The sequence below is a fragment of the Patella vulgata genome, chromosome 5 (genome assembly GCF_932274485.2).
Source record: "Patella vulgata chromosome 5, xgPatVulg1.2, whole genome shotgun sequence".
Lineage (NCBI taxonomy): Eukaryota > Metazoa > Mollusca > Gastropoda > Patellidae > Patella > Patella vulgata.
This window is the reverse complement of record NC_065883.2, coordinates 25,338,624-25,352,457: the sequence shown is the minus strand read 5'-3', so window position 1 is coordinate 25,352,457 and position 13,834 is coordinate 25,338,624. Positions and strand designations below refer to the sequence as shown.

The window sequence follows — 13,834 nt, the reverse complement described above, 5'->3', positions numbered from 1 at the left end:
ACTATCGTATATATCCTACAGATATATAAACCTAACTATCGTCTATATCACACCGATCTATATCACACCGTCTATATCATACCAATATAAAAACTAAATTTTCTTCTATAGCACAACAATGTTTAAACCTAACTATCGTCTATATCAGACTGATGTCTTCTATATCACACCGCTATATGAAACTAACTATCGTCTATATCACACAGATATATAAACCTAGCTATCGTCTATATCACATCAATATTTAAACCTAACTATCGTCTATATCACACCGATCTATAAACCTAACTATCGTTTATATCACACCGATCTATAAACCTAACTACCGTCTATATCACACCGATTTATAAACCTAACTATCGTCTATATCACATCGGTATATAAACCTAACTATCTTCTATATCCCATCAATATTTAAACCTAACTATCTTCTATATCAGACCGATATCTTCTATATCACCCCGGTATATAAACCTACCTATCGTCTATATCACACCGATCTATGAACCTAACTATCGTCTATATCACATCGGTATATAAACCTAACTATCGTCTATATCACATCAATATTTAAACCTACCTATCGTCTATATCAGACCGATATCTTCCATATCACCCCGGTATATAAACCTAACTATATCACACCGATCTATGAACCTAACAATCGTCTATATCAGACCGATCTATGAACCTAACTATCGTCTATATCACACCGATCTATAAACCTAACTATCGTCTATATCACACCGATCTATGAACCTAACTATCGTCTATATCACATCGGTATATAAACCTAACTATCGTCTAAATCACATCGGTATATAAACCTAACTATCGTCTATGCCACACGAATATATAAACATAAAATTATATACCACGTCAGTATAAATGTTATCTATATCATACCATATGTATATGCCTTTATTAAACAAGCTGAATCTGAAAATATCTACTCTAGACACACATCAAATTACAACATATACACTAAATTACTCTACAGTATTACAATAGTACATAAAACTATACTCTGCAACCAATCTATATTTCGTTTCGTTTTTATACATTTGATGGTCTACAATACATGAAGATCTGACAAGTGGTAGTGGGAGGTCGCGTCAAGGGTCATACGAGCTGGTTTTGACCTATGAATACCCACAGTTCCGCACAACTCACGCCAAAAACTGGCCGTAACAGACCGTTTCATTGGCTAATCCCTCACATGATCCAGAACGCGGGTTATATAACAAATGTTTCAGATCCTAGTGTATTAAAGACAAGAAAAACAAAATACCACAAAAAAAAAACGAAACGAAATAGGATCTGTGTTTTAATCAGATTGCTCTACCACAATATAATACTGGGTGTACCAAACGACTCTACAATAGACCGAGACCATACTACTCCACAATATAACAATATATACATCAAACTGCTCTACGATACAACAATAATTTGATACATCAAATTCAAACTACTCCAGAATCTATCAATTGATACATCAAATAGAGGCGTCAAACTACTCTACAATAGAACAATAGATACATCAAACCACTCTACAGTATAACAATAGATATATTATATCACTCTACAGTATAACAATAGATACATCAAACCACTCTACAGTATTTTACTAGTGGCATGAAATTACTACACATATTGATGAACCAAAAGTTATAGTTGCCATGTTGCAGGGTAAAACCTGCTGAATAAGGATACAATGTAGGACAACTGACTATGACTATAAACAGTAACCAGCAACTTTAAGGTCATAAATATAGTACTGATAAGATACAAAGATATCATAATGGGTGATATTACACGTTGGGGAGCGACCGGACAAAAATATAAAATACACCCTGAAACTTTGGAATATTTTCAAATACTAGAAAAGCAAGGCAGTCGACCAGTGGCAACACTGACAGTTGAAGAAGCCAGACAGTCATCTTTAGACAGGGCGGAACAATTTGCTGGCAATATAGATTTTGATGGAACGACTGAAGAGTATATTTGTCCTTCACCGTACTCAACAGGTACAGAAATGTAGTAACCTTCTATTATTATCTTTCACACCAAATGTATCTTAAAGTGGGCGTATAATTTGAAAGTCGTATTTAATCGATTAAAGAGTCTAGGACCCAGGAGAGAGAGAGAGAGAGTCGTATTTAATCGATTAAAGAGTCTAGGACACAGGAGAGAATGGGAGAGGGAGAAAGAGAGAGAGAGAGAAAGAGAGAGACACACAGAGAGACTAACAAATGTCGTATTTTTATGTCAATAACACACATTAGCCGTGGTGACAGACTTGAAGATCCGGATAAAACCAACGAGATCTGGCAGCCGATCCTACTCCCTATCGCGTACACGCTTGGGATCGAAACCACGCCATGACAGACCTTAGATCTAACACCCACGCGTTAAACCACTCGATCACACAGAAACTGGTAAATTAAATAGTATAGTCGTTTTTACAACAAATAGCCTCTGTTGAATTTTAAGGAGTTCGGTGGTCGCTGGTGCAAATTTTTTTCGCCAATACTTGGATTATCCGTCACAAGGAGACTCTGACCATCGGGGTCACTCAGATGGAAAATATAATTACTCTTATTATTACGAGATAAGATTAAGGTCGCTATATATCGTGGATATTGTAATTACGTGGTAATGATGTCGTAATTATGAGTTAGCTATAGGTCGATATTGACTCGTAATAACGATATAATCAGATTTTTTGTTTTGGTTTTCTTTTGGTTGACCTAATGGTCTACCGTAGTCTGATGTTATTTTGAATATATCATATAAATTGGTGATTGTTATTTACTGTTGGAAGTGATAGTGCCACTTTAAAACAAATTAAAATCCTTAACCGAGGATTCGCAAAAAAATGTAAAGAATAGTGTTCACACAGAGAATAGAGCGCGTTAAGGAAATAAATGTAACGGATGTACTGCACTCACAAAGGCATTAACAAAACTTTGACACACAAATATGAAACATTTCCTTCCCTCTGAAATACAATAGAGAGCTTTAAAAAAATGAAAATTTACAAACCATATTTTCAACATACACACCAACTATTTCGTAGCCTCTATCTATATGACCAATCTTGAGTTGGTATCTTTCTTATTTAAGATAAAGACATCTGGCAAATTTGACACGATCGAGTCAAAATGAATTAAAATCTGTTATCAGACGATGTTTGTTTAGATACGTATCAAATGTCATAATGAATATTTATATAAATAATAGTTTTAGCATGAAACAGTATAGCAGTATAGGTGTAACATTCATAATAACACAACTTGATTTATTACTTCTTAATTTATTACATACAACGTTTCAGTACTCTTACAGGTATCTTTATCATCATGAATGTTATACCTCCACTTCTAAATGTCATTTAAGGATAGTATAGGTGTAGATAATATTAAATAACTATTGATGCGAACTGTTATTGACTACAGATATAAAATAAGCTCATTATAAATCGATAATAATTGCAACAGATATGAATACTAGCGTGCAATCGAGCAATAGATAAAAAGAAACCTTGACTGCAATAATAAGCATGGATGTGTTAAAAAGCAATTTACCTTGAAATCAGCGAAATATTTTAGCGATACGAAATTTCGAGAGATCAGACGAAGGTTCAGTTCTATGAAAAACGAAATTGGAGGAAGAAAACTACACAACCAGACAGCACTGTTGATTAGGAGTCGAAAATCCCCGCGAAAGTTTCTGCAATCATGTACATTGCACGTTTATAATGGTCGACCTATGTCATACTTATGATGACTAATCCATGTCATAGAAATGATATATTGGCTTTAGCAATATATTTCTGTGTTTATGGTATAATGAAAACATCTGGTGTATTATTGATTATTATACAGTGTGTATATATATGTGTGTAAGTAAACGTAAACAAGTATTTTATCACACATCAGATAATGGTTAACTTTAGAATGCATTCAAACAGGAAACGATAGCCTATCCGTGTGCATTCAATTTATTTATCACCGTAGCTTTCATATATGTAAGATTGATTGAACAGAAAACCACCTGATTTCAAGCCTATCGATCTATTCAGCAATTATTCACCTAACGAGTTTACACTTTTTATTACACGCCCACATTATTACCCGCCTACAAGTGAATGTATGTTGTTTTCATACGTATATTTTTTCTGAAATTAAAAATCCTACTGACATTCCACGATTTTCGATAATAACTTCCAGAGTTATTCCCCTTTGTTACTCAATCTTAGATTGTAGACTAGACAACCTGCTCTAAATGACGTCAGACTTGTTCCTACGTCACTGCGCTATTCTGACTTCAATAATGCAAGTCAAACTGCACACAGCGATCCATCTACGTCATACGTCATCAGGCGGAGCTAGCTGTAGACAGGGAGCCTAAGTTTGGGATGTATGCAAGTCAGAAAAACAGTGATGTAGGAGCGAGTCTGACGTATTAGGGCAGGTTATCCAGTCTATCTTAGATTGAAGACTAGGAGGTTCTGAGTGACCGAGACTATCTCAGAGTCTTCAATCAATTAATTATTACTAGCAGGATACCCGGCTTCGCTCGGGGGTCATAACTCCAAAACCGGAAGTGGTAGACTAACGCCACCTGGCCTATGTTACTCCCCGGTCCGAGCTACCCCTATACCCCAAATTTCAGACTCGGGGCAGACCTAGTGTAGCCGCCAACCCCGAACAGACCGGCTTCGCTCGGGGGTCATAACTCCGAAACCGGAATTGGTAGACTAACGCCACCTGGCCTATGTTACTCCCCGGTCCGAGCTACCCCTATACCCCAAATTTCAGACTCGGGGCGGACCTAGTGTAGCCGCCACCCCCGAACAGACCGGCTTCGCTCGGGGGTCATAACTCCGAAACCGGAAGTGGTAGACTAACGCCATCTGGCCTATGTTACTTCCCGGTCCGAGCTACCCCTATACCCCAAATTTCAGACTCGGGGCAGACCTAGTGTAGCCGCCAACCCCGAACAGACAGACAGACAAACGACAGTCACAAATATATATATAGATTATTATCCGGTTCTTCTGCAATGTTCAAACTACTCAGCTGGTGGTGGGCGTGTGTTTCGTTGCCTAGCAGTCAATGTTTTGAAAAGTTGGAAGTCTGATCGATAGGATTTAAACAGAAGTTGATGGAATGCATCTATTTAAATTGCAAATAACTGCCAGGATCTCTCTGCTTCACTGCTATTGATTTTTAGTCAGTAAATGGGCCAACTTTAAAATCTGAACGATTTACCCAATGACAATCCTCATTGTAAATACAATACTGGCGCGTGTCTAGCTGGGGGCGGAAACGGGGAAGGGGCTTTTCTTACAAGCATCGAAATTGCAGATTGCGAAATAAGTCGAATAAAAAAAGAGTGCAAAAATCATTTCCGCCGTTCTGGCCTTATTTTCGGGTAGCCTAATCCGCCACACCTCACGCCAAACTTTAAGTTGTCGAGTACATGCTCAAATTCCTGAATATGTCCCTTAACTACTATACACCAGGAATCAGTGTTCACTCGAATCATCACCTACAAATATATTCATACGTACTTTCCAAACTTGACAATAAATTATGAAGAAAAAGAGTCCGCCTATATGCTTATTTACTCTTTTAGAAGGAATACCTATAGATGTCTATACGCCGTCAGATTATAAGAGTTCATCTTCTATACTGGTTTATTTCCACGGTGGTGGACTAGTCACTGGTTCCAGAAGAACTGTGGAAACATTATGTAAAATTATTGCTCGGTAAGCAAAACTGTCATGATCATGTAGGTGATGTTCTACCATTTATTTAAGCAACACTTTTGGGGTAGGGAGCACGGTGACTCAGCGCACAAGGCGTTGCCTTTTCTGTGTCAGTGATGCAGTACGGAGGGCCTGACAAGGAACAAGTTCTAGTCGTTCGGATGGAACGAAAAACCTAGGACCAGTGTACATGTGCACGTTTGCGTGCACATAAAATAACCTTTGACAGTTGGAATTCAATTGCTGCCCGTGAATAATTGCCCTCATAACACACCGTATGGCATATGCCCGTCTTCATATAGTCGACTTGTTGCAGAGAAGTAGGAAGCTAAACCCCATTTCATTCATTCGTTTTTTGGTAATATTAATATTGATCATGGGTAATATTTTTGCTTCTGGACAAACCTTTTTGCTCTGGATACATTTTTGCATGTGGATAATACCTTTGCTTCTATATAATTTGTTATAATATATTATTGTAGGGATGCTAGTTGTATTGTTGTAAATGTGGAATATCGAATGGGACCAGAACACAGAGTTCCTGCTTGTTTCCAGGATGCCAAACTAGTACTGAGATGGGTGAATCTAAATAAAGGCCGATTCGGTAACGATTACATTTATGAGTTGCCAAGCATGATTATGATCTCTTTTATATCGGAACCGGTCGTGGGTCTTTCTAAAAAAACACCTCATTATATTCGTATTATAAAGGGATATAGGCTATTGGGATTATGTATTTGATTCGCCCACAGTATGGATTAGGCCTGTGGAATAAATGAGAATTGGTACGCGATGTTCCAGAACGAGCAAGCACACCCTGTCTTGTTGAAAGCATTGTCATAATTCAACAGAATTTTCTTTTGTCGAAATGCTGCCAAACTATACATTGGGTGAGGTCGTAAATAATCATGACGTAATGCAATATTAGTGTCACTATTTTTTTACCTCAAATTAGGGGTATGCTCGATTCACAGTCCAGAGCGTCCCGAATTGACAGAATTGTTATCGAGTGACGCGGAATTCAGTCCTGTCACAGTTCTGTCAGTCCCGATAACAGAGGTGGTGTGAGTAGAATTGTGACGTAATTTAACACAACGAATAGGTTTCGGCTGCATGGTTGGTTGAGAGTACTTTTCCAGTCGACGCATGCGTTGTAGCCCTAAATACCCCTTTTCACTCGATTGTCACTATTTTGGGGATTGAGAGAATTCAATTCCGGAACGTTCAATCGATCGTACGCCCAGTGTTAAGCCAAAAAGGGAGATAATTACAGCTTTATTTTCATTCAACTGTGGATAAAATAACAAGGTAGAGAGGATCCAGACAACACTAGTGTTATGTTACCCGAAACAAATTCAAACATGGCTTCGATACTTTCTTGGCCGGACCCCAACAAATATCAGATTTTGTGTGTTTTGTATAAATATTGAAGGACTTTTAAAATTGAATAATATCAGACGAAAAAATAACATTTTATGAAAATCAGATAACATCTTAAATCTTACTTTTGACCTCGATAAAGTGTTAACCCCTAGGGGATAGAGGTAGTGTCCTATTGAAGCCCATGTTTAAAACAAATAGGAAAACTTCCACGAGGGAAACACTAGAGTGACACTAGTATTGGATTCACTTCACTTGAGTAATTAAAAACCAAGATACTGTACAAATTTGGTTGAGGTCGAAACAGTGAGTCGGTTAGAGGTAGTAGGCCTATATAATTCTCAACTAATAATGTACTTAGAGGTAGATAGAACAAACCAATATTTATGGAAAATGACCATTAGTTTCAGTTTTAAAATTTAATATAGGGAGAGGGGTTTTACAGAGGCTAAGCCTGTTCCCCAATCCCATTCAGACAACGTGAATAAAAATATTGTTTAAAAAACCCAAACAAACTCAATGTTAATACAATACATATATTTCAGGTGCGTTAAATTCGAGTAAGTTAGGTGTAATGGGTGACAGTGGGGGTGGTCAGATAGCTGCTGCTGTTTGTTATGATGTTAAAGGGATAGATTATCAGGTTTGTAGTGGAAAGACTAGTTACTTACATTATATTATATTATATAACGTTATGCCTATTTGTTTATTGAAAATCAAAACTGTGAATACTATAGCCGATATTCTGTAAATGAAATGAAATGAAATGGGGTTTACTATTGTTCTGCACCGACTGGGCTATTGACGACGGACATACGCTCAATCTGTTTCACAGATGATTAGGAAAGTCTTCTAATATCTCTGTAAAAGATGACTACATTCAACACGTGACGTCTCATCACGCGGCGTCAAACGTTTTTATTTATTTTTCTAATACATAAAAAAAAATGTTTTAGAATTTTATTTGTCGGCTCATTAAGTCACATCGATGTCATCCTTATCAGTGATTGTCGCGGCCTAGCGAATATTCACTGCTGATCAGTGTGGCACACGCTATAAACAGTGTGCTATGAGAGAAATTTTGCTCGGACAGCGGCACTACAGGATCGGGTCTAAACATTAAAGGACAATATTGGTGCCAGTCATTATCACATATGTGATAGAACTAATTAAACACATTCCAAATATAATTTTAACTCAGAGATCATTGCAACGATAGCTGAGTTATACAGGATTTCTGAATCGGAAGTGACGAACGCCAAAGGAAAACACGAGACGTACCTCTATATAACTGGCTGAAGTGCCGACTGATAACAGATACATGGGCGAATTTCTGCTCACTAATAATTCCTTCGAAGACTAAAACAGATACATGGGCGAATTTCTGCTCACTAATAATTCCTTCGAAGACTAAAAGTTTTTGTGTGAGACTGTGAGAGGATATCTAACAATTTATAAAAAGAATTGACTGCGTATAGGATATTAACCTACCCGAGGTTGATATGGTAGAGAACGCGCGGGCGAAGCCCAAGCGTTCTCTACCATATCAATCCGAGGGAGAGTAGGTTTATATCCGACATATACAACGCCATTTCACCCTTAAATTTAATGGGCTCTTCCATTAAAAGGCACCAACGATTGGATAATTGCTCGATAGTTTCCGCCAAATAGCGAAAATTACCGAAGTAATCACGTGCAATTACGTGCATGTTTTTGTTTATGCGTCGTCATTTTGGACTATTGAATTGAAAGCAAAAACAAAATGGATAGTAATACGAAGTCAGACGAATAATCAATCCTTTTTAGCCAACATATTGACGATGGAATAGATGTGAATGCAAATATCGACGAGGATCTATCCAAAGCCTGCAGAAAATTTGGACCAAAAGTCATTCTTTTCCAAGAATTCTGACAGTGAACCATGATTGAAGGTTTTCAGTATGTTCAGAGAAGGATTTGACCGATTGTTTTAAGTGGACTGTACCCAAAAATACTTGGGCGATAAATACTTTCAAGTCTTGTAGTGTGTGGAGAAATAATCGCAATGTGGACGAAAAGAAAAATTCTGAAAGATGTCTTAGACATGGATAACCGATCTAAATACATGTATGTCGATAAGTACGCCGTCTATTTCGGTCCTGAATGTTAGAAATTGTACCATAACAAATTTTAATTGTCAAAAGAATAAAAATTTATTTCTGTGGTTTTTTTGTATTATTTCGATCATCTACGTCATCAGCGGTTGATATGAGCCGAATATATTGACCTGAGATGACGTCATTAGCGGTTGATATGAAATATCAACCTGTCATGACGTCATCAGCGGTTGATATGAACGAATATATCAACCTATGACGATGTCATGACAGGTTGTTATGAGATATAACTGCTATGGACATCAAAGTAAAAACTACCGCCAGTTGTATTACAGTAGATAAGACAACACGAAAGAAAAACAGAAAAAAGTCCGTGCATTACCATGTTTTTATAAGGTAGGGGAAAGCGGGGTTAGTCCGACCCCATTCATATCTCGCGCCCACTCGGCCAAACCTCGGCAGATTCCAGTACCCTAGGCCTAGCCTCGGCTGTATGACAAAGTCCGCCATTTGGACTACTTTAAAGTTCCTGATTACCAACGCCGTTGCCCATGACGACGCATTTAAAGAATGTTTTACCATACAAAGATTTCAAAGTCTGAAGCTGTTTTTCTTTCAAGTTTATCCTATTTCCTTTAGACACAGACCAGTTTGAACCGATAAGTCTACATGCGCTTCGAACGACGCAGTTTTGAGAACTTCTTTCTAAAAGCGGCAAGTTTTCCTAATAATACCCCCGTCAGACCGGGGTAGCGTCCTTACTTCGCTGATACGGCGATGGAAAATAGCTTTAGAGCGCGTTAAGATCGCCATAAGCGTAGTGGAAACGCCAGCTATCGTGTCAATGATCGCCGAGTCACCGCGTTTATTTTGAGCATGTTCAAAGCAAACGCCACGGTTCTGCGATCTGAACTGTAAAACTATGAGAATACGACTTTTTTTTTCAAGTTTGTAGTTTTTGGGGACATTTTCGCGCGTTGTGTTCACGTTTGCCGGCGACCTTGTGCATTTTCTGGTCGCCGTACGGTCGCAGCAGCACAGTAAGGACGTCACGGTCTGACGGGGGCTTAAGTAAACCGGTGCCGCATCGCAATTGTATAGGCGTAGGTACATATCACTTACTGTCATACAGCCGAGGCTTGATGTTCGCCCATTCGGACATGGTAACTTTGAGATGAAATTACTTGTATACGCCTGTCAATAAAACTATTTAATGTATGCCGTAAATTAGCCAACCCCACTGTCTTTAATCTAGTATGGTCTGCGGCAGTGGTTCTCAAACTTTTTGTGCACATGAAAAAACAGCGACACACCCGACTTAATATATATGAAAAATATTTGATTTTTTTGCAAAGTAAAAAACATGGCAAATCATAGACGGCATACAAATGTAGCCACAGACTAGTCATAGACACATAGTATGGCTCAAACTAAACGGCACACATAGGAGGATCTCACGGCACACCTGTGTGCCACGGCACACTGGTTGGGTACACTGGTCTACGGTAACGTAGCTTCAAAAGTTATCGAGATATGTTGGTTTCATTAAAAATGGTGCGAACTAGCCCCGCTCTCCCCTATAGAATGAATATAAACAAGGGAATGTACGGACTATTTCTATTTTCCTCGTGTTCTCTTACCTAATTACATTCAATTACTGTATTGAATTGTCAGCTATCCTCTTACAGTCCAACATAACAACTTTTGGTCTTCGAAGGAATTTTAGTGAGCAGAAATTCGCCCATGTATCTGTTATCAGTCGGGACTTCAGCCAGTTATATAGAGGTATGTCTCGTGTTTTCCTTTGGCGTTCGTTACTTCCGAATCGCGAATCCTGTATTACTCAGCTATCGTAGCAGTGATCTCTCTGTTAAAATTATATTTGGAATGTATTTAACCAGTTCTATCACATATGTGATAATGACTGGCACCAATATTGTCCTTTAAAGCCGGAAAACCTTGATGACTATAAAGGTAACATAATATGAGAGGGTGACCATGATGTCAAAGGGCATTTCACTTGCGTTATATTCAACTAACAATTATTCTTTTGTTTAAGGTTCTAATCTACCCTATGACAGATATGACATGTTCTTTACCTTCGTTTAGTGAGTTTTCAGAAACACCGGGTTTAAATCAATCATCAATTGACTGGTACGTTATTTTAAAGTATAGATAAATCTATGCTACAGCATGTTTATTTTACGCGACAAAGCAATGATAGCTTACAGCAAAAAAAAAAGGTATAATAAGACATTTTAAACACTGACCTTAGCTTCAAGAACAACTTAGGTTACTGATGAGTTACTGATGAGAAAACCCGGAAAAATAAATTTTAAAATTTTCCGCAATCTGGAGTTTGTTTCCTGGCTAACCCACTTTCTTATCAATTGAGTACTGGAATTATACGTAATTCAGAATATTCACTGTCTGAGATTGAGAAATAAGTCACTATGACTCTCAGTCATAAAATGTTACCTTTCTTGATATGATCTACAACGTGCCACAACCATGTACAATTTCCCTGGATAGCCCCCATACCCGCGAATCCCCCGCCCCCAAACCTTTACTAAAATCTGTTTCTATTTTAGGTATATGGAAAATGCTCTTAAAACCGATAAGCAAAAACGGGATGGCCGTTACAATCCCGGTCAACAGATTAGTCAATATAACCTACCTCCAGCATTAATAGTTGTAGCCCAACTTGATCCATTACGTGATTGTAGTTATGGTAAGTATCTCTTACAGTAAACATGACACCGTCTATATGCCAGAGCCATAGACAGCTGAAGTAGAGCATATATTTCTTAATGGGATATTGTACGGCTAGTTCGAAACCATATGCCACTTAAAAAACCATCTGGGATCTTACAGCGTTCCGAGTGGTTGGGATGAACTGTCTGCGGGCCTGCTAAACGCAAAGGCTCTTTCTTTGTCAAAGATTTATAAAAATGTAGCAAATTTGAATTTGAATCCCGTTTTGGAACAAATGACGTTCCGACCACCCAGAAAACTCCATATTATGAAAGTTTTGGTACCGATGCTGAATTTTGCACCGATTCTTTTAGGGACACCCACAGCTGCAGTTGCCTAGCCTAATGTGTCAAAGTGAACAAAAACGCACTCGGCGATGATCCCAGGCAGTTGGGAGGAGTGTGGTTCCCGATAAAAAGGATGATACTGCACTGTGTACGATACACTCTACTTTATTTTACATGTTTCAGTGTACAATCAGAAGCTAATAGAAGCCCGTGTAGAAAGCAGTACTGTTTTAATACGAGGCGCGCCTCATGGATTTTACAATCTTCCAGGTTTGTTACATGGCTGATTAAATTTATATTTAGAGGGAGGAGGGATATTTGGCCAATTTCAATGGTTGATTCATTTGGTGAGATAAACCAAATTCAATATGTTATATTGACCTAAATCAAAGGGTTTAGTTTTTTGGAGAAATTCAATCTAAAACTGGTTACTAAAGTTTAAGGTATTTAAAGGGGGTTGGGTAGTTGAATAGTTAACGCGTGTGTGTTGCATCATAAGGTCTGTCATTGAATCAAGTTCATAAGTGACAAGGAGTAGGGTCGCCTGTCCAACCTCGTTGTTTTTCTCCGGGTCCTCTCACCGCTAAAGACCCTATGTTAGTCACATTGCAGTTTTGATTAAAACTCGGTGTCTTCCGCAGAATCTCGTGGTTATTTTTATGCAAATGAAATGAAATGGGGTTTAACACCCCAACTGTTCTGCTCCGACTAGGCTAATACGCCATACAGTGTGCAATGAGGGGAATTTTTCAAGACAGTGGCGCTATGGCCTAGTCTTATATCGAATTTCAACAGCCAAGGGATATTATGTACACGCCAATATGTACACGGGACCTCAGTTTTACGTCCCATCCGAACAACTAGACAGCTGTTCTTGTCAGGCTCTCCGTCCTGCACCACTGACAAGGGGAAACCACGCCGAAAAATCCCGGTGAACTTTCTCGGTCAACACCCATCTAATTAAAATACAGATCTATATTTCGTTTCGTTTTTTTTATACTTTCGATGGCCTACACTACATGAAGATCTGACCGGTTACAGCAGAAGGTCGCGTCACAGATGGTTTCATTGGCTAATCCATCACGCCATCCAGAACGCAGGTTGTATAACAACTCTTCCAGACCCTAGTGTAGTAAAGTCAAGTAAATCGAAATTTTGAACTATAAAAAAACGAAATAGGATCTGTGTTTTAATCAGATTGGACCGGGAGAGCACCCACGAGCCAGCTTCTTACTCATTTAGCCACCGTGGTTCCCCTTATTCGTATGTGTTAAATTACATTAAAGTTTAAAGCTTATATTAGTTGGGTTTTATCCCCATTATAAAGAACATTATATCTAATATATTACTCATCTTGAAAAATGTACCATGATCTTTTCTAAAGTTCCAATATATTTTTAACCTTTTTTTCAGGATTCTTTGAAGAGTTGTGCACAGAAGCAAATCACCATGTTATAAACTTCATCAAAAGATTTCATAATTCATAAACTGTTACTGATGTAGGGCCGCATTATGACCTTTACGGGCACTAAAAACTA

The 13,834-nt window shown here is 38.2% G+C and overlaps 2 protein-coding genes across 3 annotated transcripts in view; one reads left to right on the top strand and one right to left on the bottom strand.

Annotated features, from left to right (window-relative positions):
* Positions 1 to 3,788, bottom strand: part of LOC126821046 (esterase LipI) — a 20,123-nt gene extending 16,335 nt beyond the window's left edge. For both annotated transcript variants that reach the window (XM_050549341.2, XM_050549338.2), the window contains exon 1: positions 3,591 to 3,788. The gene's annotated coding sequence lies outside the window, so the exon portion shown is untranslated. The remainder of the gene's footprint in view (positions 1 to 3,590) is intronic.
* LOC126821535 (carboxylesterase NlhH) lies at positions 1,805 to 13,834 on the top strand. Its single transcript, XM_050549982.2, has 8 exons — positions 1,805 to 2,030; positions 5,647 to 5,779; positions 6,262 to 6,383; positions 7,705 to 7,802; positions 11,315 to 11,409; positions 11,847 to 11,986; positions 12,480 to 12,566; positions 13,710 to 13,834. The coding sequence occupies exons 1-8, from the start codon at positions 1,805 to 1,807 to the stop codon at positions 13,781 to 13,783; spliced, it is 975 nt and encodes a 324-aa protein (XP_050405939.2). The 3' UTR covers positions 13,784 to 13,834.